The 24,031-nt window shown below is 39.2% G+C and overlaps 1 protein-coding gene and 1 long non-coding RNA gene across 2 annotated transcripts in view; one reads left to right on the top strand and one right to left on the bottom strand.

Moving 5' to 3' along the window:
* Positions 1-12,304, bottom strand: opn8a (opsin 8, group member a). Its single transcript, XM_020091572.2, has 4 exons — positions 12,043-12,304; positions 6,229-6,522; positions 4,884-5,209; positions 1-1,184 (listed from the first exon to the last, which is right to left on the bottom strand). Exons 1-4 carry the CDS (start codon positions 12,113-12,115, stop codon positions 807-809), a joined length of 1,071 nt encoding a protein of 356 aa, XP_019947131.2. The 5' UTR covers positions 12,116-12,304; the 3' UTR covers positions 1-806.
* Positions 9,491-24,031, top strand: part of LOC138405659 (uncharacterized) — a 36,852-nt gene continuing 22,311 nt past the window's right edge. The window contains exons 1-3 of the long non-coding RNA XR_011239457.1: positions 9,491-9,613; positions 11,060-11,229; positions 16,937-16,980. This is a non-coding gene — a long non-coding RNA (uncharacterized lncRNA). The remainder of the gene's footprint in view (positions 9,614-11,059; positions 11,230-16,936; positions 16,981-24,031) is intronic.

Genomic DNA, 24,031 nt, shown 5'->3' with positions numbered 1-24,031 from the left:
TGCCTTTGAAAGAATTTATTAATACACACGTCAAGAAAAATGCCTTTCTTTTGTACAACATAAGAGCAGCTTGTTTGCACTTTGCTCCACAAAGTATAAACAAATCAATCATCCTTTATCTGAGCTCTATTAATCTCTGATTCTTTGTGTAAAACTGACATCATGTAATCTCCCTTCAGTCGATTTGGATAAAAGTGCCAGGGCGGTCGTACTCCAAGAACGTGGGCAGCTCAAATCCCACACACAAACACATTCCTTGTGAACATGTAGGTGTCTGCCGACAAAATAAAAAGGGAGCAATGTCATGGTGGAGTGGAGGCTTAAGATGTACTCTGAGTAGGTGATTCCTTGTTGGGGAAGGAGTGGCGACATTGCAGGGTCAAGGTAAAACACGGAGTACAAGCAGCTCTGCTGTGTTGCTCAGCTGTTGTGTAATTACTGACAGATGAAGTCAGCGTCAAGCACTTTGTCATACAGTTTATCTCTTGTTCAGGATCCAGGATGAGTTTAGCTTGAAAAGCAATTGGCATTGAAAAGAAATGGCATGTAACACATGTGTCACAGTCTGTCTTTCAATATATCTGAGACAAGAGGAGCGTGACGGGTTGTCCAGTTACATATAGACTTGACAGATGAGAGGTGTGGTTGAGGCGTGGCCCTGCTCTCGAACACAAGTTAATTAATTTACTGTTTCAAGTCTTTGCTAATGCTACTTATACATACATATGACATTTTATCACTGAACTCCAAACAGATTCCTTGAATGACAACGGGGTAAACACGGTGAAATAAGAATGTCAGCTCTATTAGCCCAAAGTGAGTATCTCACTTTGTCCACAAGGAGCTTCCATCAGACCAACACAGTTTGCAACCATCCTATCTTCGCTGTCCGATCCCTTCACAGTTTTGCTTTCCATTTTCTCTCCTGAGCTGGTCAAACTGGTCTGATGGGTGCAACAAAACCACAGCCTCTGGAGGCGCAGGGGCTCTTGCCAGACGGCACGCCTGAAGATGAAATATATGAAAGGGTTGTACATGGTGGCGCTCTTGGCAAAGAGGCAGGGCAACAGGGTGATGAAAGGAGTTATGTGGCTCTGCTCCTGGGAGTGAAACATGCTCCAGAAACTCACAGCCACGTAAGGCGTCCAGGAAATCAGGAAACCCATGCTGATAGACACGGCCATCTGAAATAAGAAGAGCACAACAACCAAACAGTTGAAAGTGTAACTTCACTCCAAAGTTTTGTTTCTCACTGGAAATTCAGACTCAGACATCGATTTTAAAATGAGAGCAGCTTCCAGATTCCCACTAGCGGTCACTGGTGGCAGGGGGCCGCTCACCTTTAATTAGAGGGTGTTAACCTTGAAAGAGATGGTTTAAAACACTATGTGGCATTATGAGCCATGTTTAACCCATAAATGTAGATGAATACATTTGATAATTAATATAATATTAAATGCCTAAAAGGTTCAGTGTGTAAGATTTAGGTGAAAGGGATCTATCGGCAGAAATTATATAACAAATAATCCTATTGATGTTTTCACTCGTGCGCTTTATCTAAATTGTACAAATTGTTGATTTCTGTATACCATAGAATGGGCCCTTTATATTTGTATCCTTTACTTCGGGGGCGGCACCTCGCTACGGAGGCTGCCATGACAACTGAAGGCTACCACAGGTTCTCTTTCATGTTTGGAAGGGGAGGGAGAGGTGAAGGGGATTCAGCTGCAACATGCAACTTCACTATTAGATGTCATTCAATTCTACACCTGAACCTTTAATGTAGTTCATCAAACAGCATCAATATAATAGCTCAAAAAACACATTGAAGTACGCAGTGTTCTCTTTTGAATCTGAACAAAAATCAAAGCGTGAACCGGACATAGTCAAGAAATCTCTTCCCTTATTCACAGTCTTTATGCTACGATGAGCTAACTGGCTGCTAGCCTAATGTTTTTTCATTTAATTTTGATGCAAATCAAATGTTGTAGCGTGTGGAAGCAACAAAGCAGAAACCTAATCTTAGACAAAAGTTACTTAAATTAAGGTTTTTGGGTATTCATAAATTAAATAGTGATGGGTGTGAGTAGGCAACTGTAAACAATACATGAAACACCTGAATGAGAAAAAAGAAACATGTAGATTTTTCCCAAGTCTGTGTAACCACCTAACTACAGCACGTTTCATTTGTCTTTTGAAATCACTGTGTTGGGATGTCTTGATACGTGCATTGTATAAAAGCGCTGTATGAGCGTGTGTGTCATGTGATTTTGCATTGTTGTGAAGACTAAAAGGCCAGTTACCATTGTGTTACCATGGCTACATTGGTAAGACCAAGCCGGTAATGTAAATATGAATTACAAGTGAGAAGAACTGAGCGTGGGTCTATTTGTTTGGACAGGTAGGATTTGACAGTCTGTCATATAATTTAGAAATAGTAGCTATGCTCAGATAGACAGTCTCTTTCCCTGTTCATCATTACACTTTACAAAGCCTGACAAGTCCCTCCTTTGAATATTCCACGTCATCAGTATCCTCATCTTCACATCTAGGAATATGAAAGAGATCAAATGATTAGTTTCAAACATGACCAGATGGTTTGATACACAGAACCATCTGAGGAGGCTTTGTTGGAATCTGTTGGAAAAGGGTATATACTTTCAAAAATATACTTGGCAGGTGATAAACCATCTATGACCCTCTAGTGCGTCCACCTGTCAGGAGGAGTGCGAAAACAACTTTTCCATCGACAAAAACCTTCATTCATTGTTCTCTGCTATTGCAGTCATACACTTGACTAACTATAAAAATCCTGAAACTCTATAGAGATTTTGAAATGGTTATTCACCTTCTTCTATAGATTGTATATGAAAATGGACAACACGTCTCCACTCCCTCCCTCTATACAGAAATTAAGCCAAAATATCTGGGAAAGCACCACTGCCATCTTGCTAATAAGACGTAATTTGGAGCCAGAGAGGCGATTGGAGGAGCTTATATAACTGTGGCAGGTGGAACTGGGTGGAAAGCAGCTGGTAGTCAGCATGGATGGAATAGTTTGGCAATTGAGCCGGTAGTGGGCAAAAAAAAAGATGGGGATTGCCCTTGGGGCTGACTAGTTTTCTTTTCTTTGTTTTGCTTCCAGCTTCCCTCGCTGAGCTGTGCGCTGGTCGAGTCTCAGCTAGCAATCATAATTGCTTATTTACCACTTTGGTTTCTTGTGCTTTATCGCTTATATTAATCACATGTAGCAGGTGTAACATGAGGTGGCACGTAGTAGCTGTAGAACAGTCTTGGTAAGATCGGAGCAGAACTCTAGTAGATTCAAGTTTCCTTGAGTGGTGTGAGAGGAAAGAGCAATAGAGCGAAACAGAAAAGCTTTCATTTTGTTTTCTTGAGTGGTTCCTTAAGTGATATATCCCAATAAAAAAAGCACTTCATAATCCACATCTCTGATCTGTGGAGCATTTTAATTCAGCTCTGATGGATCTGTAATTCAATGGAACCTAAATGCTCAAAGTTAAAATCAGTGGCACAGGTACAGTCATGCTTTTCATTTGTATCCTCAGGGCATTTGCCGCTACACAATCAAATCTGTTGTGTTCATAAGAACCTATCTATTAAATCTGATGATAATGATGATCCTCTGACCTTGTCTGCTCCGTGGAGCACGTCGAGTTCCCAGCGGCAACATTTACCTGCAGCCTGACCAAACTATTATATTGTGTTACACACTATTGATTTATAATCAAAAGGAATTACACTTTAAAAATGGACTTTGTATTGATCAATTTGATTTTGTATCTTGGCAGCTTCAGTCTTCCACATCATATCCAGATGGTTTCAGCATCGCATTTAGACAACCGCAACCTACTGCATCAGTTTTAATAAAGAAATGTTAAATAAAGAAATAGTCATAGCTTCAAAGAAGAATTTGAGTCTTTTTTTTTACACAGACACACTTATCATCATACTTATGATCACACTCCACCTTTCATCTCACACTCACAGGTGGAGTTGTGCTCAAACATGGATCATACTAATCCACTTTCAGTAGCAGTGTCAGTGAGTAGGTGCTCCAGGTGAAGTCCTGTACTGTACTGTGTGTGCAGCAGCATGTGTGACTCATCCTCTGTTGTAGTCCAAAAACTACAAGATACATGAATGAGCCAAACTGCCACACTGGTCTTCCATTAGCGAAGAACATTTTCTGATCAGGGTCAAACTCTGTTGTTCATTTGGAATCTTAAAAATAAAATAACAACGATTCTATTATTTGGCAAATGAAAACATAAAAACCATGTTATACTGTTATAGGAGATATTACCACCTGCTATTGTGTGACATGCAGGGAACATATCACAGGCCCAAAAAAGCCCTTTTTCAAAAACTTACAGGAGCTACACTTAAAGTAGAAACAATAACAGCGTAAAAACAAAAAGTCACATGATGAAGCCAAATCAGCAGCTGCAGCAGAGAAGAGGGAGCTGCTGATTGGATTCCTGCTGATTTCTACCATAGCACTAAAAGCTTCGGCCTCCAGCTATGTTCTATGTTCACTTGTGCATCACCTTTCTGCTGTTTCTTTCTCAAATCAGGGATCCCATTTTACAGTGACAGTTTGCAGAGGCTGATTATAACTGTAACTATTATTTTTTAGCTTTTTCATTCAGTGAGAATGAAGGATTGTTCTGCAGAACACTCACAGAGAGATGCTCTAGGCAACGCTGCGTTTTGTTTATTTGTTGTGTTCATGATTTGAATAAAGCTCTGTATTTTCTGCTGCTTTATTCTGCTTTTACATTTCACAAATAAGGTTTTCTTGTCCAATGAAATTATTCCAGTCAGTTACAGAAAACTGAAACGGATCATCTGATACTTACCAGGGTGATTTTCTTCTCAATGTTTCCATATTGAAAATCATTGCTCTGGATGGATCGGTAGGCTCTGTGCAGCTTCCAGGCGATACCGAAATAGGTGAAGACGATGACCAGACAGGGGAGGAATGTGCAGAGTACCGACAGAGTCATGATAAAGGTGGAGTGGTTTAGGGACTCCCCGTAACCGGTCCAGTCGATGGAGCAGGAGAGTCCAAACGGCTCCGGGCCGTAGCTTCCCCAGCCGAGCAGAGGTAACAAGGCCCACAGGCCGGCGTACAGCCAGATCCCACTGATCACAATGCACACAGTCCGCCTCTGGAACTTGATACCTGTGCAGAGACAGAACAACCGGCACTGCTCCCTCTAGGCCACACACACCTTAAATATATCTCACTTTTCAACTATCATTTTCTATCTGTGCAATTTCAATATCACTGTTTATTTTTTCTTTACCTCATACTTATTTTCATTTTGTAGTTCCTTGTGTTTAAGTTGAGTTTTTTACTTAATATTACTTTTCCTGGTTGATTATTATTTTCTTAGGTAGTTTAGATTAGATTAGTTAGTACACACTTTTTCATCTTATCTTATATCTATCTTTATAACTCTCATAAAGCATAAACAGCTACTCCAGCAGGTATCAGTTGTGTTCATCACCTCTTCCAATGCCACCGCACGTAAACGAGGAGTCTGCAAGTGTAAGTGGAATCAGAAGCATTATAATTCAGTAAGACACTTATCAGAGAACTGAATCCTAGAAGAATCTGTGCAGCAGTGATGATGGTGGAGGGGCTAATCCTCACACAAACACGGGGACTGGATCTTCAGTTATACCACAGCTGAGATACACAACACTGAGATGTGAAGTGTGAGGTTGTGCAACCATGATGCTGCATAATGAACCCTGTACCGAGATTGAGGTTTATAAAATTTCTAAGAATAACACATTTATGATACGTTTTTCTTTACTGATTCTCCTCAGTTAAATGTTTTGTGTCTATGCAGTACTGTCTGTGGTGAGAAAGGATATTCAATTTGACAAAAAGATTGTTTTCTTCAGGTCCGAACATTAAATATATTGCATTCTTGGTGTACAAAGACAAATTAGCACAAGTGTGAATGTAAATTACTGCCTGACAGAAACAAAACCCTCAGGGTCCCAATGATCTTAAGGATCACAAATGAAAAGGCTTAATTCACCAGTTGATCTCCAGGTTTCCATAAGAGGTAAATCCCTGTGACCTTTAAAAGAATTGACTGCTTCCTTATATTTTTGATGTAAGAATGCCAAAGGGTAATTAACTGCCCCCACCCCCCACCCCCGAGAGCCCGTCTGAGATTGCGCTACCTGTCTTGGGTGGACTTCCTGTTACCAGGTACCTGACCATCCCCAACGCTGCCAGTGTCATGATGCTGGTTATACTGAAGATCATGCCCATCAGGCCGTAGTAGAGGCAGGACGCGTCGCCACCGATCCAGGCGTGGTTAAATGCAGATGCGATGGACAGAGGATACATGCTGAGGGCCATGCCAATGTCCGTGATGGCTAAGTTCACCGTCAGCAGCTCAGGAGCTTTGAGCAGAGTGAGGCGACGGCCCGCGCTGACCAGGATGGCGGTGTTCCCCAAGACGGACAGGACGGCTGCAAAGATATAAAATAAAAATCATTGTTATTCAATATTTCCCAGTTGGCTCTATCGCCAACAGAAACGTTTGTAGAAAGCCAGCGATCACTTCTCACCTTCTCACCAATCAACATCTAATTCCATGTAATTCCTGACAACAGCATTTATATCAGCTCTGAATGCCAACAGCATCATTAGCATTAATTGCACCACATCTGCTTCCTGTAATTGTGTGATCTCGTCTGGTCTTTCGTCTCAGCGGTTTTGCTCCCCTAGTCAGCCATCACGTGGAACGAGAGATTCATTAGCAATAATTACATGAAGCGAATGTGCTTCTGTAATGCTGTCGAACGAGACACCTTCAATAGCGATTTGAAGGTGTTAGTTTGGGGTCAGTTTTCACTCTACATTGTTGTTTCCTTCTTTATCGTACGAGATTGGATTATGACACTGATTGGTTGTTAGCGTTTGGAGCAAGTGACTGACAGACAGATGTGGGAGGTTAAAAAACACAAATACGTTGTTATTGTTCTTAAATACATTTTTACTTGTGTAATTGTTTATCTGATGTTTTACTTTTAATTCCAGCATTTCAACGCAAATATCTATACTTTTGACATCTTACATTTTCAACTTATAGGACCATAACACAGAAAAGACTATTCCTTTTAGTATATCTATCAGTGCAGACCACACACAACAGATGTAACACGGTGTGAAAGACGTATCGAGACGAAAGAGAGAAGAGACGGAGACTCATCGTCTCTCATAAAATTATGACAGAGAACCAGGCAACATCACTGATGACTTTAACGGCATCCACGAATACTTCAATACAAGAAACATGTCACCTCAATTTTTCTTGTTTTAACCTGTTTTTACTTAATTGTTTTTTATTTGATTTGAAGCAAGAGTGGTATAATTTGAATAGTCTTTAAACTTTACTAATGTGACATGAGTCTTAGTTTCCTTTGTATATATATATATATATATATATATATATATATATATATATATATGGATACATCGGGTTGAAATGACCTTTCTTTGAGAACATTCCAGAGTCTGGGCTTTAAACTTGGGTGAAGAGTTTACCTATGACAGGCAAACAGCCGCAGGTCTGTGCTGCAGAGACCAGTCACAATTCAAACATGCACAGTGAAAAACAATAAAACCCGACCGGATGTCTCACATGTCTCACCCGACTTTATTTACGATTTAATTCCTTCTGTTGTCAAATGTTACACGTATAGTCGACAGACAAACAACCTCGGTTTTCCTTGAGATTTATTATATTGTATATTCTTCACAGCACTGTCACACAGAGCCGCTATTTCAAGGCTTGTGTAACATCTTTTGCTATTCTGCCGACCTCTCCTCCTCCCTTCACTGTCACACCACGCTCGGTTAACTCCAAACACTGTCGAGCTCTGAGTGGTGTGTAGAGGCTGACTGCTGGTGAGAGATCAAGACTGGCAGCACCAGTGATTATGAATGTTCTGCTGTTCACTGTTTCCCCATACGACAAGAGACACATGTATAATAATGTATAATTTTGTGTTATGTATAATCCACACTTACATACACAGACAAACATTGTAATCATGTTGAAATTAAAAAATATGAAGCCATGGAAAAAATCGAATGAGATTACTGGGTTTTTAATGGGTGCTCGGCCGGGGTAATAGATTACAAGTCCGGAAATTGATTTCTTTCATTTCTGTGCAGCAGAGTGCTAACAGTGCATTGGACTCCAAAAATAGGAACAATATGGGAGCATTAAATACAAAATTACTGCGGTTGTGTTGTCCATTAGCGAGATTGGTCAGTGTCTTCTGGGTTCAACCCATAATACCTCTCTCTGACATAAGCTGAACATGAGTGCCATGTGTTCAATTTTGAATAGTTCCTTTAATCTGTGAAAAAGCATGAGACGTTCGTCCTCATGGAGGAACCATGACACATGTCATCACCTCCACAATAACAGAATATGACGTCAGTGCACATATGTCAATCAGCAGGAGTATGATGACATAAATAATTGCTTTGAGCCGCAGATTTTGACAGTGATGGCTGAACATGAGGAATCTGTTTGTTGTGCATGTTGATATTTTAACATTCAGCCCCTTTCTTTTGTTATCGCAGCTGATGTGAAAGAAATTGTCACGGCGACATCTGTTGCACTGTAGGAAAGAGCAGTGACACATTCATTACAGTGCATGCACCCTTACACATAAAGATAAGAAAAAAAGTGACAGCCCTTCGAATTGAATTTGATGTGATGTCAGACATGAGCTTATATTTCTATTCACATCCCTGCAGCCCTATATATATATATTTTTTAATCTGGCTGCATCTTCTGAGTTGATGGAGTGTTCTTTTATCAGCCCTGCAGCTGCCACCTGGACTGATGACACTCTCACACTTCCCTGCTGCACTCCATCTGCTTTGGGGATTTACAAAACATGAAATAGTGTATATAACATCCAGTTTAAAAGTGTGCATGGTTTACAGGCAGATGAGTTAATCAGATAAAAAATGCCCTTTTTGTTTTGCACACTACTTGGACAAAATCAGATCACTACAAACCCGTAGAAACACATCCAAATGACAAGCATGTAGACCATATCCAGCATATCATGAGGGATTTGTCTGACCAGCTGAGATTGTGAGGTGAGTGGTCAGCTAGTGTTAGCCAGGGTAACATGTCAATATGGAGAACACAGCAAAGCACTGGAACCAGCTGCCTGAAGGAAGGTCCCATCCATTTCAATTTTTTCAAGGTCCTGTAACTAAACTATTACACACAATCTTAGGCCAAATCATTATTTCATTTCATTTCACATTTCTATTTTGTTTATATTATTTAAATCCTTCAAATTATTATCTTTTTAAAATTTTACAGATGTATCTTTTTTATTTCTTCCCCCAATGTGGATTTCTATTCAAAATAGTGATTTGCAGCTGGTGTATAGGTCCGTCAGTGTAACAGTGAGAGTCGTTACCAGATGCCTCCAGTAGGGGGAGATTATTACCTCCAGCTGCGTCAGCTGCTACAAACAGAGAAATGTTGGCGTCATGAAAGTCAATGAATCCCTCTGTGTTCAGGTACGAGTTCATTTTATGAATCAATCAGATTAATTCCAGAGTTGTTCAGTGACGCACTTTGTGTGTTTGTGTGTTGTCAAGTTATCAGGTTTCACAGCTAGCTTTAAAATGCTATGTGTACTAACCACGAGGTAACAGGCTAGTGGTGAATGAAAGCTAAAATACTTTGTAGCTAGTTATTGTTGTGTAGTTTGTTTCTGGCATGTTGTGGTACTGAAGTGTGAGTCTATACATGTGTGGGTTATATGTTGTGATACTGTTTTAACTGTATTAGTTTGTATAATAAATGTTCATGTATCTACCATTTAGCCAACTCTATTATTGGCATCTAATAATAGTCATGTAAAAAGTACAAAATGCCATATTAATGCATATTAATAATAATGATTAATAGTCTATGTATTTTCTAAAACATTGCAATCCAGGTTTTACTCACATTTGTGTGATGTTTTTAAAGTTATTGTATGTGTTATTGTTATATCAGGCGTTAAAATGGAAATATGAGTTTTTATTTATTAATTTTAGCATGTTTGATTGCAAACTATTTGTTTTTATTTTAGTTTTTACTATTTTTTTATTGCATTATTTTGTTTAATATATTGGAAATGTGTTTATCACATCTCAGAATGAAAAAAAACCAAACAATTTAGTCCGGCTAATACTTTGTCACATAATATTACAGTGTGGATGTCCTTTTAGCATAACTGTTTTCATTGTGTGCGATTTACGTGATGTACCTTTCCCTCTCTGCCACTGCCCGAAGAAAAAAAGAAAAAGCACCAGTTCTCTAAACCCTGTAAACCTAAACTTCTCCTTTCATACCTGTGCGGGCTGAATTTTCCTCTGCTGCTCTACATGAAATACATCTACATTAAAATTCACGAGGAACACATGTGCAAGTAATCATTTTTTTCTCTAAGGAAAGAAAATGGAACAGTAAATTTCCTTCACAGCTAGAAGTGCAGTGTTTGAAATATGGTTGAAGGATATAAGCTTTTCATGTAGTTGTCAACTGTGCATAATTGTACTTGTGAGTGAGCTTGAAGTATCGGACAAACTTCCTCTTACTTCCTCCCTGCTGTGAAGGCAATTAAAGTATAATGTAAAAATAAAGTGAATGGCCATGTCGCTGGTAATGCAGATTGTAGACCAGCACCTGTTTACACCTGGTTATTCCTCATGATATTATTTTCATATTCCAGTTATAAGAATATGAGTGTATTGCGTAAAGGCAGTAAAACCAAACCAAAGTGCTGAAAGAAGATCAAAAGTCCCTGATGCTATTTTCTGTATTACACATACATTATAATTTGAGTTACTTGATTCAATGTAAATATCAAAATATTGATTTATGCACATTTAAGCATCTTTGGCTCATGTGTCTAACCTGCATGGGTATTTTTGGATGTATCCAGCTGTTGATCCTTCTTTTACCTTTCACTCCAGATCAGCCAGCCAGCAGTGGACTGATGCTGTCACTGCCACATCATTTAATGTGGTTTCATCCGTGACAAAACCAAGTCGACTGGAGTGCAGACATGTAGTCATGAGCCGTTCAGGGAAAACAAAACGACTCCGGCAGCAGAGGAGCTGAGGTGATGGACCATCCATTTGAGGTCAATAAAACACACGCAACCACACACGCACACACACACACACGATCATGACAGCATCCAGGTTTCTGGTCACCTTCCTGAGTGTCATGATTCAACAACTCATTTAATCTTTTAATTAATACGATCTTCATTCAGCTCAAAGTCACAATTTCATTTAGAATACTGTTAACTTGAGACAAAAACAATGGCCTGGTAGGAGGTAGAGCAGGTTGGTGATTCAATCTCAGTCTCCCCCATTACGGGTCCGTTAGAGTTCTTGGGCTACTGAACGCCAAATTGTCCTTGTGGAATGTAAGGCTAGTGTGTGATTGATGTGCCATAGAGAAAGTGCTGAACAGAAATGCTCTGCAGGAATGTGTGTGTGAATTGCGGAATGCCAAAACTACTATGAAAGCATTGAGTGGACACTGAGACTAGAGAAACGCTCAATGAAATACAGAACATTTAGAAAATGTAATAAAATAGGATACTGTTTGATGTGATGATTGAATGATATGTAATGTGTTTGTTGTGGAGACTTTATACCACTGAGTTTCTTTTCAGTTTCGGAGTTATAGAAACAAAAGATTATGCAAATAAAAAGATAGACATGCACATCATAAGATCGCAACAGGCAGGTTAAAGTGAACTGATATCATGCGTCCTGATTTTATATTTTACATCCAGTGACGAACGCAAGCAAACCAATACTCTCTGTCAGAGGCTTATTTAAGTGCATATTTCTCATTAGTCACTAACAGGTTCCTGCCTGTCTCACTTTTCCCGCTACAATCAACACAAATTGATAATGAAACAAATAAGCAGCGTACTTACCAATTATGACCAGATACATCCCCGCCCAGAAATCAACAGTAGGTGACAGTTTGGACGTGTATTTTTCATCCATGTTTGTCCAGTCAGTGGTAAAAAAAACCACACAGACACAAATTAAAGTCTCTAATCTACCTGAATTAAATTCTAGAAGCCTGAGTGTGTTGCGTCCAGTCTCTGTCTGACAACTGACACATTTTTCTGTACAGTGCACGGTGTTAAATGAGCGACAGAAGTCCCTTCATCCTGCTGTATACCAACTGCAAACCCAGACACACACCCTCACACACACACACACTGCTAATGCAGATTATAATTACTAACATCACTTAACAATACATGTCGCGCTTCCCTTTAAAAACACTAACACACACACACATGCACACACACTCAAAATTCTATAATTACACAATAGGCTTGTTAGACTGTGAGTTACTAAGAATTAAAATCAGCTCTGCTCTTCACAACATTTGTGTAGGTTAATTATGAAAAATAGCGAATGGACGTAGGCTTCATGTTGAATGATGCTTTAGATTGAAGATTGAATTGAAGGTTAAATAGAATGGGATTAATATTTTAGTCAGGAGGATTTATGAGGCTAACCAGGTCACTGTGTCTGTCAATGATTATAATGTGAACAGAACATCCACGCTGTTGTTTTTTTATTGGCAAGAAGAGTGAAACAAATATGGTCAATGATGGAGTGAGCTGTGTCCTTAAAGGTCCAGTGTGTAAGATTTAGTGTAAAATGTAATTGGCAGAAATTTAATGTAAATTAATCCACATGATGTTTTCAATAGTTAATTTCATCTAAATTGTATGAATTGTAATTTTCTTTACCCCAGAAAAGACCCTTTATATTTAAATACTTGATATTTACATCTACGGGGTCCTCTCTACAGAAGCCGCCATGTTTTTTACATTAATCCCGACTGGACAAACTAAACACCTTTTTTAGGACAACTGAAGTCTACCACAGGTTCTTTTTCATGTTTGGAAGGAGAGGGTGAGGTGAGGGGTGTTCAGCTGCAACATGCAATTTCAACACTAGAAATCACAAAATACTACACACTGTACCTTTAAGTAATCCCTCACTTTTAATTTACAGTTTTTCTGAATTGGGAAGAGGGGTTTTGGTGCTACATATATTAATATATATATATATTTACTGTATTTTCCTGTTCAGGCCGTGCACAATATGGCTTAATGTGCCTTTTTGACCTCTGCCAAGAATGTTGTATTTTTGTCTGTTTGTTGGTTGTGTGTAATCAAGATAATATAAAAAACAACTAAGAGCATTTTCCCAAAACCTGATGAAAAATTCAGGAATGTTTAAGAAAATGATAGCTATGGTTAATATAAGGGGACTGTTAGGCCTTAGCAGAGGTGTACACTTTGTAGTGTTGGACTGAACTTACTGCCATGGCTCTGCGGAGCGGACATGGTGAACAACTAAAGAAAATTCCCTTCATGCTTGGAGGAAGTTATTTTGCAATGTCTCCAGGGATGACTGAATCCGTGACCCTGCTTAATGTAGCCTGCAGCGTGTTTTTACCTTGCACCCTCTCCACATTTGCTCGAGTGATCTTTGCACCTTTTTAAGTGTGAAAAAGCCAGTGAAAACGTCAGAGATCAGGATGTAGCTGCTATTATCAATTACTAACATCATATTGTCCTGTGTTTTCCTATGTCGCATTTCAGCTTGAAGGTGGCATGCAGGTCTGCACTGTTTTGAAATTAAACAAAAACCTAATCACTCACCTAACAAGCAGTTTCAGATAAGTTATGTTAATTCTTTACCTAAGGGTCAAAGCCATGCAATACAGATCTTGGTTATGATGTATGTGTGAAATAAACCATAAATGATTCATTTTAGTTCAAGTACTTTGTTCAAGGCTCCTTTTCCAAGAACTTCTGAAGCTTCTCTTTAGTGGAAATTTCATGTGGACCTCATGCAGTGCTGATTCTGTAATTATCTTAAAAGCAATCATAGCATGACGTATAATATCAGGGTTTGCTAATGGAGGTAGAAAGAAGGGAATGTTGGATTTTTCAGTTTTCTTTCCTCTTCTGAATATTACATGTTTTACAAATTGGTGAAACAGCAATATTATTGCAATTATATGGGGCTCATGTTTTTTGAAGATCCCAAAGAAAACAATCTTAAGCTGTGAAGACACTGTGTGACTTTAGAAATGCTGTTAAAGGGATAGTTCACCCAAAAATGAAATTTCACACATTATCTACTCACCACTATGTCGATGGATGGGCCAAGTGTTTGAGTCCGCAAAACAGTTCAACCACCACTTTTTCATTATTGGGTGAAATATCCCTTTAAATTCCACCTCGCACTGTATGAATAAATCGTCTGAGATGGACTCAAAGCTCCTGATTTATGTGCTCACACAGTACGTTGCCGTTGGTTCCTGTGGACCCTGGATGGACTGGTGTTATTGTCGCATTACGCGATATAGTGTGCTTAAACTGATTATTACAGACTGCCGAACTTAAGTCTAAGAGAACACATTAAACATACAGTAAAACAAATGTGGTATGGCAGCAATATAAATAACTATATAAAAAAAACAGGTGCTTTTGCCGTATCGCAAAACCAGGATGTGTTGGCTGCTTCCTGTTTTATGTGGAGAGGTTGATGATTGATGTAAGTATCACCTGGAGAGGATGGCGACAGTGAGGGAGATGACGACAATGGCATTATCTGCTTGTTTTCATGTCAGGTGTAATGATAATTATTAATGCTGATTAGAGATAAATAATCACATCCAGAGTGCTGCTCATCAACTGTATATAAACCCAATGTATCTTGTTTATTTTGGTATGAATAACAGATTCCTGCCAGCTTCCTTTAATTTTAGGTTCCTGCTCTCAGCATGAGTAATGGCCTCAAATTAATATCAACTGCAACAACTGATATATTCATGCAGAGTGGCATCAGCATCATGTCAGTAGTGTATTAAAATATGTACATATTTCATAGCGAAGTCACTTAGAGATACTTGTGATCGTGGTTTATAAGATGACACACTCAGACATAAGGAGATTGAATGTCTCAGGAGATTAACAGAGGGTTTGGTCGTTCTTCGCTGATATTCATAATGCTATCTGCAGGTCCATAGTGGTTTGAATGTAAAGTGATGTTATAATCCCTTTGACAGTGAAGACAGATGGAGGAAATTAAAAAGCCTTTCATTTTCAGCTCACACTTCCTCTTGTTCCTGAAAAAGGCACAGAAATGTTGGAAAAACGTACTTGTATCATGGTGCACATTGTCTGTGTATTGCTCCTATGTTGAAAGTACTGGAAGGATTTCAATACTGAATCTTTTCAATTTTAATTTGACGTTGATTTGTCCTTTTATTTAGCTTCATAGTTCATAAGAGTTGATTATAAAAGAGTTGTCATGTGGAGTAAAATGAAAAAGAAAATTGATGGAATGTTTGATGAGGTATGAAACAGGCTATAAGGGAAAGTCAGTTCTGAAAGTCTATGAAAAATGGTCAAACGGACGCCATACGCCATTCAAAGTTTGTGCTTTTTACTCATCTGCTGTCAGAGCTGGAATCAATAACAAGACTGACAGTGTGAAAAGGGAGCAGATGTATACACAGCCGCACATTCATTATTCCATCAACCAATTCATCAATAATTCATGAAATATGTATTAACCTGAATAAAAAGGTGACATAAGAATTAATTGAAATTGAAAATGACAGTCAGAGGTACAGTAGTTGGTCTAGTTATATCGGTAGAAACACAGCTAATCTGTAGTTAAATGTATTTGCAAGAGTTCCAGCTGTGAGGTTTCCATCGAGTACTGCTCACTTTATTGAAGGAAGGAAGGACTGCATCCGGTTATTAGGAGCAGTGGTTTAACAATTATTTTTTGCATTGATTTTGATCCCATTAAATTGGGCCAATATCCACTTACTCACCTGCCTCTGTCTTTATCCTGCATGATGGATGCAGATCTACTGATCTATGAAACGATCCTTCACTGACACTGTTCTAGAATTAAACAAAAACCTTATCACTTATCTAACAAGCAGTTTCAGATGAGTTCACAGCTCGATCGCTCATGTTAATTCTTTCCTAAGGGTCAAAGCCATGCAATACAGATCTTGGTTATGACGTATGTGTGAAATAAACCATAAATGATTCAATTTAGTTCAAGTAATGTCATGAGGAGTTACTATTTCTGACCTACTGCTTCTCAAGTAGCATCTAGATTAAAGTGTATAATGATTAATTATTTAATCATCATTTATAAGATGAATAATTACTTTAAAGGAAGAATAGCTTACTATCAGCCATGTTGGTTTTCAAAGTTTGTTCAAAGGTAAAGCTACTGGATCTGTTTAGAATTTCATGACCAATGTCACAAACTGTATCAGCATTGGCCTTGCCAGGTCTAAGATAGTTTGAAACACTAGGTGGTGTTATGAGCCATGTTCAAGCCATGAAATGTAGATTTTTTTTTTATAAGTTTGGTAAGAACTGTGATTTGAAAACAACCATTAATGAGTTTTGTCGAAGTACATTCATAGTTTGCAGCTAAAAAAAAAACATTTAATTTTGTAATATCTCTGTTTACTCAGACTCTAATATACCTCAGGCTCACATGACCAGTGCTAATGAAGTTGGGGTCCAGGTAATCTGAAGATACTTAGTCCCTTTAGCCTCGGAGTTTAAAGTTTTGGCGATCAATGAACCATATGCTCATGGCACCAACATGGACAAACTACAGGCAATGTTGAGCATGACATTTATAGCGAATTGCACTGACCTGACAGACGGGAGTTCATCTGTAAATGTCGTCAAATAAGTTTTGTGGATCTGTCTGTCTTGAATGATGACATGGATTTTCTTCCTTTCACAGGCTCAAGAGTGGCTACTCAAGTGTCTCTTAGAGCAACACACGAGGTGAGAATCTAAGAACACGTGTTTGTTTTAGATCAACTGCTTAATGTTCAAATCCATCTCAGATTCATTGTTGGTGAGGTCCTCTTCAATGGACAAGAGGCCCTATTAAGTGCCCATGATGGGATGTCATCAAATGTATTCATCTGCTCCCTCAAAAATATCTGCCACAACTAAAGGAGAAAAAGTCTGAATTCAGTCTTATCAGGCAACCAATAAGAATAGAAGCAATAAGACAGGTTATTTCAGCAACACCTTTCTCAACAAGCAATCCTTGTGAATTATACATTCAAGACATTTATCACAAAGCCTTGTAATGTACAATGACACCCAATTGTCCCTGCTAAAGATTTCTAGAGCAGCAGAGAACATGGATTTGAAGAAACCACATTTCAATAATGCAGCGTCTTCAGGAGGTCTTGGTATAGTGCATACTCCGCTCTCTGCTGTGTGTGGAGAGTTGAAGGCATTGTAAGAATATGAGATCAGAAGAGTTGTAATGGAGGGTCATTCATTATTCAGTTACCTGTCATCTCAAACAGAAACAGTGAGGAGGAGAAAGCCGTAGTCTGGGTGTGTCAGTGATAAATAGCATGAGGCTGCTGCTTATATGGATGTCTGCACGTTGTAGTGTTAGGTGAGACGATTAGCTTTTTGAAATAATGAGCTCCTTTTTTGTAGAAGCTAAGTTTTTTTTAGTTTTTTTTTACTTTCGAGTTATGAAAAGAAGCTAAATAAGGTGTACTAAATTCAGAAACTGCATGAGTTTGACTTTCTGCTCACTTTTCATACACTGGAGCTAAAATATTTCTGAAAGATTTCCTCTTCATCTTCAGACCTAAACTTACATACTTAAATGAGAAATACAAATGAGAAGCTAGATCCACCACAGTTTTGTTCTTCATCTGAAATAGTGGCAGTCTCATATCCTGTCGATGGATTGTTTCTACCCAAAGCTTCACTGCAGAGCATGGAGGGAAAAGAGTGATTAATAAAGCTTTTAAACAAGTCAGGGTATCACCACTAGAGAGCAGGATTGCTCACTTGTTTTTAGTGTGATCACACACAGTACATGATCATGTACAAGTTTCCACCATGATATTGCGGAATTATACAGATTGTACACTGTTATAGATTGAACATTAGGCTAAATATTGTCTGCTCTTTCATTTAAATGTATCAGTCTGACATAAGGATAAATGTTGGGGAAATGACTCACAGAGCTGTTGAATCTTTAAACAGGGAAGATAATTATAGCTGTGGACATTTATCATTATCCTAGTAGATATCCTTATCATTTTATGTTAATATATTATAATTACACGATAAATTAAGTTTTTATTAATCTGTGTATCATTTCTGACATTCTAATAACCATGGTTTGGTCGGTATCAAGTTAATACCGAAATCTATTAGGTAAGCCACAACAATCATATTTCCAATCTTATGGAGGCACTGTAAGTAATCTGTTGAAATTTATTGGTGTCAGCATTCTGTGACCACTAATGCAGATAGAGTTTCATTATGTACTTTTCACATAAATAATCACATTCATTTTCTTTTAAAGGCTCAGGAGATGCCTGATAAATCCAGTTTCCATGTGAGAAAGTAAAAACAACCTTGACACCAGCAATGTTTTAACAGGGCAAGTGAATTCTGGCACCACCAAAAGCACTTTTCTGTATTTCTTTCTCAGAGCGATACATGCTGCTCTGCTTAATCAAGGCTGCTGCGCACAAAGGGGGTATTTGTTTAATCATTTTGGCCCTGACAGCCGTATGCACGCACAACTTGAACCCACAGCCGCTGCTTGTGTGGTGTCATTGTACTGTAAGTGTGTGTATGTGAATGTGTGTGTCTTCTGTTGATGCAGTGTGTGTTTGTGTATGTATGCATGCATGCATGCAGCTGTTATTGTCTTAACTTTTTCCATATTTCTTTTCTCAAATTTTTATCTGAGAAAAAAGAAAATTAAAGCGACATTTTTGATGAGATTCCAGATCCTTTCATGGATCAGGCGCCGCCATCTTGCACTTTTGATGTAATTTGCAGTAAGAGTGTGTGCAGTAGTAATAAAGGGGTAGAGCTGCAGTATTAAGGTCCTGCTCAACCAATCGCAAATCAATCTCAGCTGTCGGTCATGATGTTTCACCCCATTTTATAGCATCAAATATCTGTTTAAAACCAAACTGACCTGAAAAAAAGAGCATGTGGACATACATCATTGTGATGAAAATTACCTTAAATGAGAGAAGCAGTATTTGGAAACAGATTATCTACCATGTTCTTTTTAGTTCTTTTTAGTTTGGATCATATCTCATCCACTAATAGGGAGGAGGTGGTTACCCCAGCCAGTCATCAGGTGGCGATCAAGATGGTTTAGCTTGACTTTTTGGGAGCTGTCAGGTCATCCAAGTTCATGAATCGGACATGGTTAGGAGAACAGCTACCGTTAATCAACAAGACTAAGAGTCTACCGTTAACGGCTCTCTTAGTCTGTACTTTGGCACAGTGCTGTTTTCAGCTAATTGCTAACCTTGGCGTGCTTACCTGGGCACAGTGACAATGCTTACATGTTTCACTAGTATACTGTTCATCTTAGTTAAGTGTGTCAACCTGCACACTAACAATACAGCTGGGGATGATGGGAAAGCCAGTCATTTTACATTTATGTTGAAAAATGTAACTTGATGACGACGTCAGAAGAGAAGTCAAAGAATCACTTCAGTGAACATGAATGTTTGCACCAAATTTCATGGCAATGCAGCCAAGATTTGTTGAGACATTTCACTCAAAGCCACAAATGTCACAGTCAAACTAGAGGAAAAGTCTAGAACAGGCGTGTCAAACTCAATCACTGAAGGGCCCATGTTAAAAATATCACAACCAGTCTGAGGGCCAAATGTATCCTGTATTTATAAAACACTTTCAATCCAAGGCAGTCATTCTTTGCCCAGTGTAACAAGTATTTCATACACAAATATCAACTTAACATGATACATTCATCCATTTAAATGATATAAAACAAGGATATCTAAGACCAAAATGATGAGAGTTGACATTGACACGAAGAGTCATCGCTTTGCTTCTTTTTTTTGGGATAACTTCTTTCAGACATGCACTGAACTCTGCAGTCCCTCCGTATTTTCTCCAGAGGAGGTGCATGTGTGAACACAAATGTCCGAATGAGACGCTCTGCAATTTTAGCCCCCTCTTGGTCTAAAGTCTGTAGAAATCCAGGAGAAATCAATGTTTGAACACAGCAGGGGATCCTCACTGTGTTCACTGTACCCAACTGCTCCACCACCTGAATAATGCGGAGGATGGCAGCAATCGATGCTGAATGTTTGTTTTGTGTTTTGCAGTATTAACAGTGAAGGATGATGGGGTTTGTAGTATTGTTTTGGCAGGCAATATGGAAATAGGCCAGTAGAATCCCAAAATAATTTAGTGGGTCAGATATGTGCCATTAACCTGATCTGGCACAGTACTGGACATTTATGCCCAAAATGTTTGTGCTAATATATGTCACAGAATATAGAATCTTTTATTCATATTAGTATTTTGAATTACATTGCAATAATAGTTGATATTATTTTTTTGCCCAGCCTTAGTCTGGACCAAAGTAATAGACGGGACAACTGACCGATGCACAGATTGCTATCCCTGGAGCTATGATGCTGCAATCCTGCAATAGGAAAATGTGTTTCTTGTTACAGATCCTTTAAATGGATCCAGTGTCCAGCATTTATGTCTGGGTAGCTTACAACGAAGTAGCAGCTGTACGGCAATTGTCTAAGAAATCCTTTAAGCCATTGATGCCAGATCTTATTTCACTCACTGTGGATGGCTGTTTGATCAAGAGATAGGACAGGCAACATTTCAGAGTTACAGTATCTACCCTGCAGCAAACATTTATTTTAAAGCTGTTACTTACAGTACAGTCACTCCACAAAAGTCTACCTCCAACCTTGTCAGATGCAACTTGAGAAGCGTAGTGCCATAATGACCTGCAGCATAAAACATCGACTTGAGGACCTGACAGCACATTGTCAGCACAGTGTCCACTTTAACTGTGCCCTGCCAGCCTTTGCACAAAAACAGAAAGCGAGCAGGCAACCTAATACCTGTTGACACCGTGTTTAAACGACAGTTTTCTACAAGCACAGACGCAGCGAGCCTCCTCTGAGGACTTGTATGAGCTTGCAGCTCCTGTGTACAATTTAAATAGCTTGTAGATGATTTAGACGGATCAAATGGCTGAGAGATAAAACAACAAAGGGTTGCTTTGCTCCGTGTGAAAACATTAAGGTGCTCATAATGATTACTTACGACCTGTTGACTCACTGAAATTGCTGTGAAATTGGCCATAGAGTTGAAGAATGTTGCATCCAGACATACAGTAATTGCATTTCCTGTTAGTCCATGACTCGCTGTCTCACTCTCTCTCTGTGTGTGTGAGACAGCTGAACTTCAGCATACAGATTATACTGAACAAAATTAAATGGAGCGATATTGTGCACATTACCCTTAAGTCCCACATTAAGCGAACACCTTGTGAGTATGCTTTTCATTATGCGTTTTATCAGCATCAAGAATCTGGCTTTTCCCAGACCTCACAACTTGACCCAACCCTATTAGGTTTAACTCCGCTTAACAGGGTTTTTTTGATGCCATCGATTGTCATGAGAACGTTCACCTCATAATGCCATTTGAAAGCACCGTGTGTGAGCATATGTGAACACATGGCACTTATAAAAATGCTCCTGCTGATGAGAAAAGCGACTCTTGAAAAACGGTTGACTGCATCCAGGCCTCCTAATGGTGCTGAGCTGAGAGAACAAGCTCACTCCTCCGTGTCCTGTTCGATAAAACCAGGGTTTGGACATGCGCCATCACTTGGGGCTTGGCAGGATGCAGTGACTCGCTGAGGTTTGAAACCCCATTAAAAATTGTCACTTTATTTTAAGCAGCTGCCACACTTCAGAGTCCCACATCCTTCTGGAAAACCAATCAGAGCCCCAGAGCTGGCAGGGGATTGGCCAAACAGCGCTCATACTGTGATTGTCTGAGTTGTTAAAGTTTCTTTCCCCTCGATGACTTAAGGGTAATGAAGGCTTTTAATTTTCTTGTCAGCTGAATTAAAGGCGTCTGTCCGGCGTGTTGTGTCTTGAGACGCCGGGAAGATTATTTATGAATCTTTCACTGCATACCTGACTTGACCATGATGGTTGTGTGTGTGGGCCAACCCATAATCCCGACTAGATTTACTGAATTTCTACAGCTGTATACTATATAGCACAAACTGCCAATTCTCAAGGTTACCTTACTACAACCCTCCTTTGTCAGCTCGTAACTGCACTTTCATTGCCCACTGAAAGATACTCATCAGGGTTCTCATGCCATGAGTCTGTCCACACAGTTTACATTTTTACTCACTGGTGGTACAGAGGAGGATGAAACACAACTTGGGAGGGGACCATCTCATGTGCCTGAGCCTGGTACACACTGTATGAAAGAAGTCAGGTCATACTGGTCGATTAAGAGTCAATACAAGCAGTGAACAGGAGACATTTAATTGAAACACAGGTTTTGATTTTTTTAGCTCTGTGTAAGATAAGTATGCTTACATTTTTATATTTACTTTGTAATACTTTGTAAGAGATGGATAACTACTTAATATTATTAGAGCAACTAGTACTACGCTGGATGCAAGAGCACTGTGTGTGCGTTGTGGAAGATCATAATTAGCTTAAGTTGTATGCATCATAAAAAGCAGTAAACACAACATTGACATACAGTATTTTCACATTATAAAGTTGTTATGTGATGTACATCCAGCAAACATAGATACCCTATTTCTTGCCTCATTATGCATTCAAGTAAAATGTTCACTTATCCTTTTTGTTTTATCTGTGATGGTTGCCAAAAACCCCAGAGGGGAATATGTGGCAGTTTAACTGCTTAATCCTCCATTATGCTGCAGTTGCTTCTGAGTGTCTCTGTCTTTTGGTGCTGAGCAGGTAGCGTTAACAACGTCTATCAGAGCTGTTTGGCTGAAAACTGCTGCATGTTGTGTCTGGAAATGACACTGCGCAGAGTGGAAACATATGTTTTTAGAGATTGCTGTCTGTGAGACCAAAAACAATGAGCTGAAAGGCAGTACAAGGCTCCATACAGCTGAGCTGAAACTGGAGAGTAATTCAATTTGTTGTTAATATAAGAATAATTACTATTGGAGCTGCTTTAACTTAAACGGTGAATGCCAATATGTAGTGTCTCTGACTTTGCATTTTTTCTGTCTGGTTCTCTTATACCGCCATACACATACATACACAAAGCCACACAAACACACTCCCATGTATGTGGAACGGTTTTGTCTCGCTTGCTGGACATCAAGCTGGCAATTTAGTCCTTATAGCCTGCAGATGGTTGGTGTCACTCCAAGGTAAACCTCTGCTCTGCCAGACACAGTGCGCACTACCTGCCAGCAGCCTCCGCTCTATCATGGTCTAGTAGCTTCCACCAACCCGATGCTTCGAAGTGGGCGTCTGCCGAGCAAATACATACACAGTCTAGTTCCTGTTGTGCTTCTGTCCTCAGACGGCTAGAGATGAGTATAAACAAGCCCAGAAACCCAGCTGTTTATTGTTCCAGGTATATGCAGTCAAGGCCTAGCGACAGGGGGCGAAAACTTGACTGTTTATTTTATATCCAGTTCTGAAGTGTGCCTGGAGACACACTGAACAGGATGAATAACACATTTGGGAGGAAAGAAAAGACAAAAAGCAAAATAATCAACAGTGGAGCAGAAAGATGGAGGGGGAGTGCGGAGGAATGTTTGGCAGAATTTTGCAACAGCAGCACAAAATTGCAAGACCAAAATGTTTGTAGAAACATGTCCGCTCAATGTTTTATATAAAAAAAAAATATTTTAGGACTGGAAGAAATGGGGAGCAAAAGAGGCGAAACGGTTTTGTATTTGTCTATGAAGGTTAAAATGTTTGACTAGGCTGAGTGCCAGTGTGGAGGACGGCCCTGCTGTAGTTTCCCC

Source organism: Paralichthys olivaceus, chromosome 19 (genome assembly GCF_024713975.1).
Source record: "Paralichthys olivaceus isolate ysfri-2021 chromosome 19, ASM2471397v2, whole genome shotgun sequence".
Classification (NCBI taxonomy): Eukaryota; Metazoa; Chordata; class Actinopteri; order Pleuronectiformes; family Paralichthyidae; genus Paralichthys; species Paralichthys olivaceus.
Note: the sequence above shows the minus strand (reverse complement) of the source record. Positions and strands in the feature narration are given on the sequence as shown.